Source organism: Egretta garzetta, unplaced genomic scaffold (genome assembly GCF_000687185.1).
Source record: "Egretta garzetta isolate BGI_Z169 unplaced genomic scaffold, ASM68718v1 scaffold134, whole genome shotgun sequence".
In the NCBI taxonomy this organism is placed as follows: domain Eukaryota; kingdom Metazoa; phylum Chordata; class Aves; order Pelecaniformes; family Ardeidae; genus Egretta; species Egretta garzetta.
The window spans coordinates 437422-441124 of record NW_009259422.1 but is presented as its reverse complement, the minus strand read 5'-3'; the positions used below and the strand labels follow the sequence as shown (position 1 = coordinate 441124).

The following is a 3703-nucleotide window of genomic DNA, read 5'->3' as shown; positions in this document are numbered from 1 at the left end:
GGAGGCGCTTCCATGCCCGCCGCCGCAGGGAGAGCCCCATCCTGCACCCCCCCGCAGGATGGTCCAGAGAGCCCTGCCGCCTTCTGCCTCCCCCCCGCAGGGCTGGGGGAGGAGGTGGCGGGGTCCAAGCGCAGGGGAGAGGGAGCAAGCATGGGCTGGAGACGGGCAAAATGACTCCCTGCTTCCAAGCTGGGCACAACCGGTGGGTACCGGCCAGCTCCCAGCCCAGCGGGGCAGGGAAAGGACAGTGCTGGGGGGTCCCTGCCTGCAGAGGCAGCTGCCAGCGGCCCTGCCACGTTTTCCAGGCTCACTCTGCAGCAATTGGGGACAGAGTGACACTTCTTCCCCATGCTGCGAGGCCAGGGGAGCCGTGGCGTGCAGGGGAGGGTGTGCGCAGCTCCACCACGGCCACCACGTGCCCAGGAGGCGTGGGCGTGGGGCCTTGCTCCACGCACAGAGGGATGCCCTGAGTGCGGCTGCAGGGCAGGCTCCATGAGGAATGAGTTTAAGGCTTGCTTTGTTTTCCAGAGCGAGGGAAAGGGAAGCTCCGCTTCCGCTGCCAGCACTCTTTCTCCTTGTTTCCGAGCCCCTTCCAACACCACCTTCCGCAGGACGCGATGGCAATGGTCCCTGGTGGCTCGGGAAGTCTCTGCTGCCCGTGCTCGAGAAGGACGTACCGAGCGGGAGGGATGCAGCCCAAACCCCCAGCCCCAGCTAGCACGTCTGGTGCTCCCTGTCCTCCGAGAGGAGCTCGGCTGTTGCCTCCCGGCCAAGGTACCCCGCTCCGGCGGGGGCCGCCTCGTGGAAGCTCGCAGCTCTGCCGCTGCTGGGAAGTTTGGGGTGAGTGGGGGTCCAGGACCCCTCCTCCCCCTCATCCTCCCGGGCAGGCTCCGGGTGCTCACACTCCATCTCGACATCCTCAATGTCCTTCTCCCGGTAGAGCGGCACCGACTCCATCTCCAGGCCGCTCTCCAGGGCTCTGTGCTTCCCTCCCTGCTGGTACCACTTGCAGACGGTGGAGCCGTTGCAGGTCAGGTCAAGCCCCGCGTTGTTCCTGGTCAGGCACACCTCCAGCATGTAGTAGAAAGTCCAGAACACGGCAAAGCACCCCAACAGCAGGAGGGTCTGCGGAGGAGGAAACCCCTTAAGAAACAAAGCCCTCGACCACCCCAGAGCCCCGCTGTCGCCCAGCAGAGCGGGCACAGCACCAGGAGGACCAGCGACGTGGGTTCCCGCGCCTCCAGTCCCTCCTGCAGAGGATGGGGTGTCCCTGCTTGGCCCCAACCAGCAGGCTCACCTTGAGGGTGTTGGCTGTGATTGTGTAGCGCTGCTCCTCGGGGATGTCCAGCCCCGGAGGGCAGGGCAGGGAGAAGTCGCTGCTCAGGTACTGCCCGCTCATGGCTTCCTCCAGCAGCCTGGGGGACAGAGGCACCCCGTGAGGGTCCCGCAGGCAGGGCTGCTCCAGGGAGGGTCCCAAATGCCCACAAAGGCTCTGGAGTGCCTCTTCCACCACTGAGGGTTGCCCTCCTGCGTCCGACCCGGCCGACAGCCCACAGCTCCCCTGTGCAGTGTATTGAGGGCAGCCCCGGTGCCCCGTGCCAGGCTGCAGCCTCGCCCTGCCATGCACCTCGCAGCAACCTGCTCAGAGACTGCTGCTAATGCCCCTTAGCCCCCCATCTCCCCGCCGAGGTGGGGCTGTGGTGTCCTACCTCTGCCGTTCCTTCATCTCTGCTGGGGACCAGGAGGAGCCGTACAGGGTCAGCTGCCACTGCTTCAAGGTCCCAGGCCTCAGGCTCTCATCTCCTGGGGAAGAAATGGGTTGGAGCAGTGGGGAACTCTCCCACCTGACTGGGTGGCACCGCACGGAGCTAACCCACGGCCGACGAGCTGCTGAGCTGGCAGCTCCCCAGGACACGGCATGGAGCTGCTGGTACCACCCCATGAAGGCGCCCTGGAAGGCAGGACTCACCGATGTCCCTGATGACCAGCCTGTACGTGCCCTGCGCTTCCTCGCCCCAGCACCGGACCGTGGAGAAGGTCCAGTCAGCAAAGCCATTGGGGTCCCTGCCAAAGGGTGAGGAGAAACAACCCATGAGAGGGTAGCGTAGCCCGAGCCACGAGGCTGGACGTGGGCCCCGGCTCTCTGGCCTGGGGCTGGCTGGGCCGGGTGTCCTGCCCAGCAGCGTGAGCCTCCGCACCCCCATCCCCTTTGGTGCTTACGAGTCCATGCTCCTGGTGGTTCCGATCAGGGACATCATGCCGCTGGGGCAGAAGAGCCTGATCTCCAGGTTGCCGCGGCGGGGGTGGGTTATGGTGACGGTGACTGCCACGTGCTCCAGGGTTCTCATGCCGGAGAGCTCCAGGTCGGCGGTGGTGACTGGGAAAGGGAAGGCAGGGTTTGCCGAGGCTGGTGGCCAGGATTGGAGTCCTTGCTTCCAGCCAGCCCTAAGGGGCTGCTGTGCCACTTAGCAGGACACACAAGGCAGGAGCCAGGGCAGCCACTCCCCACGCAGGGAGGCTCTGCCAAGCGCCCGGCAGCAAAACCACGCCGTGCTTGGAGGCCTGGCCCTGGTCCACGCTCTGCGAGGAGCCTCCTTGTCTGCCCAAGCCAAGCCACCCACCCAGCTCCCCGGCTAGCACAGGTAAAGGTGCCCTGGCCCACCTCCTCCTGGGCACCTGGCGTTGTGCTGCTCGACGTGGGCCAGGAGAAGTCAGGTCCTCCCGGACCAGAGGCGCAGGAGGCGCCTGGGGCTGGCTGTGCCTGCGGCTGTGCCCTCTGTCCCCTCCCTGAGTTCAGCCAGGACCAGGCAGGATGGACAGGGTGGCGAGGAAGGGGCGAGGAGGAGGTGGTGAGGAAGGAGGGGTGAAAGGCAACAGCAGCATTCGCAGTGGGAGAGCCGACTCCCGGGCAGCTCCCAGCACGTCCCAGGGCAGGAAGATGATAAAAACCCCCGCTTTCCTCTGCCCCCAAGGAGGGGGCCCAGGCACGCCTCCCTGCCCTCTCATTTACCAGCAGCTCTCACCTGCAACTGAATCCTCATTTCGCAAGTGGGGCCCTGCTGCTGCCTGCACGACTTGTGCCACTGCCCCGCGGGCTCCCTAACATCCAACTCTTCCCCCGGCCCTGACTCACGGCTTGCAGGTTCAGGAGCTCACCCAGAGCGCTTTGGCCAGTGCAGTGAAACGATACCTCGCCCTTCATCGAATCCTTCCTGCCAGCTTTCGGCAGCCCCAGAGGCTGCTTTGAACCCCCAGTTACACAGGAGCCAGGTTTGGAAAGAGGACTGGGCTGAGAAGCCCGGTGCCCACCTCAGACCGTCCGCAGCTCCACGGACGCTCACAGCCCCAGAGCTGCTGATCGCAGCGCAGGAAACCCTGGCGCGCCCCAGCGCGGATTTCAGCCCGTGGCTCAGCCTCATCCGGCAGCCCCGGCCGAGTGGAGCCCAACATCATCTCAACAGGGAGGCACCCCAGTACCAGGCAGCCTGCCTGCAGCGGCCGGCCAGCTCCCCAGGGCAGCGTGGGGAAAGGGTTAACTGGGAGCCAGGCTGCCTGGCACCTGGGGGGCAGCAGTGCCCCCGGCCCCACATTCCTGTGCATACTTTTCCAAAGTGCCTATTTTTCCCCTCTCCCAAACCCCTGGCTTTCAGCTCACAACTCCTTCTAGGGCAGAAGGAGCTGCTTGACCCCCAGCCCTCCCCTC

At 65.7% G+C, this 3703-nt stretch overlaps 1 protein-coding gene across 1 annotated transcript in view; it reads right to left on the bottom strand.

Moving 5' to 3' along the window:
• Positions 1-6: 6 nt before the first annotated feature.
• Positions 7-3703, bottom strand: part of PCSK7 (proprotein convertase subtilisin/kexin type 7) — an 18415-nt gene continuing 14718 nt past the window's right edge. Inside the window, exons 12-16 of the mRNA XM_035892487.1 lie at positions 2221-2377; positions 1970-2064; positions 1710-1803; positions 1298-1415; positions 7-1125 (exon numbers count right to left, since the gene is read on the bottom strand). Coding sequence (XP_035748380.1) covers positions 715-1125; positions 1298-1415; positions 1710-1803; positions 1970-2064; positions 2221-2377 — 875 coding nt within the window. The 3' untranslated portion in view covers positions 7-714. The remainder of the gene's footprint in view (positions 1126-1297; positions 1416-1709; positions 1804-1969; positions 2065-2220; positions 2378-3703) is intronic.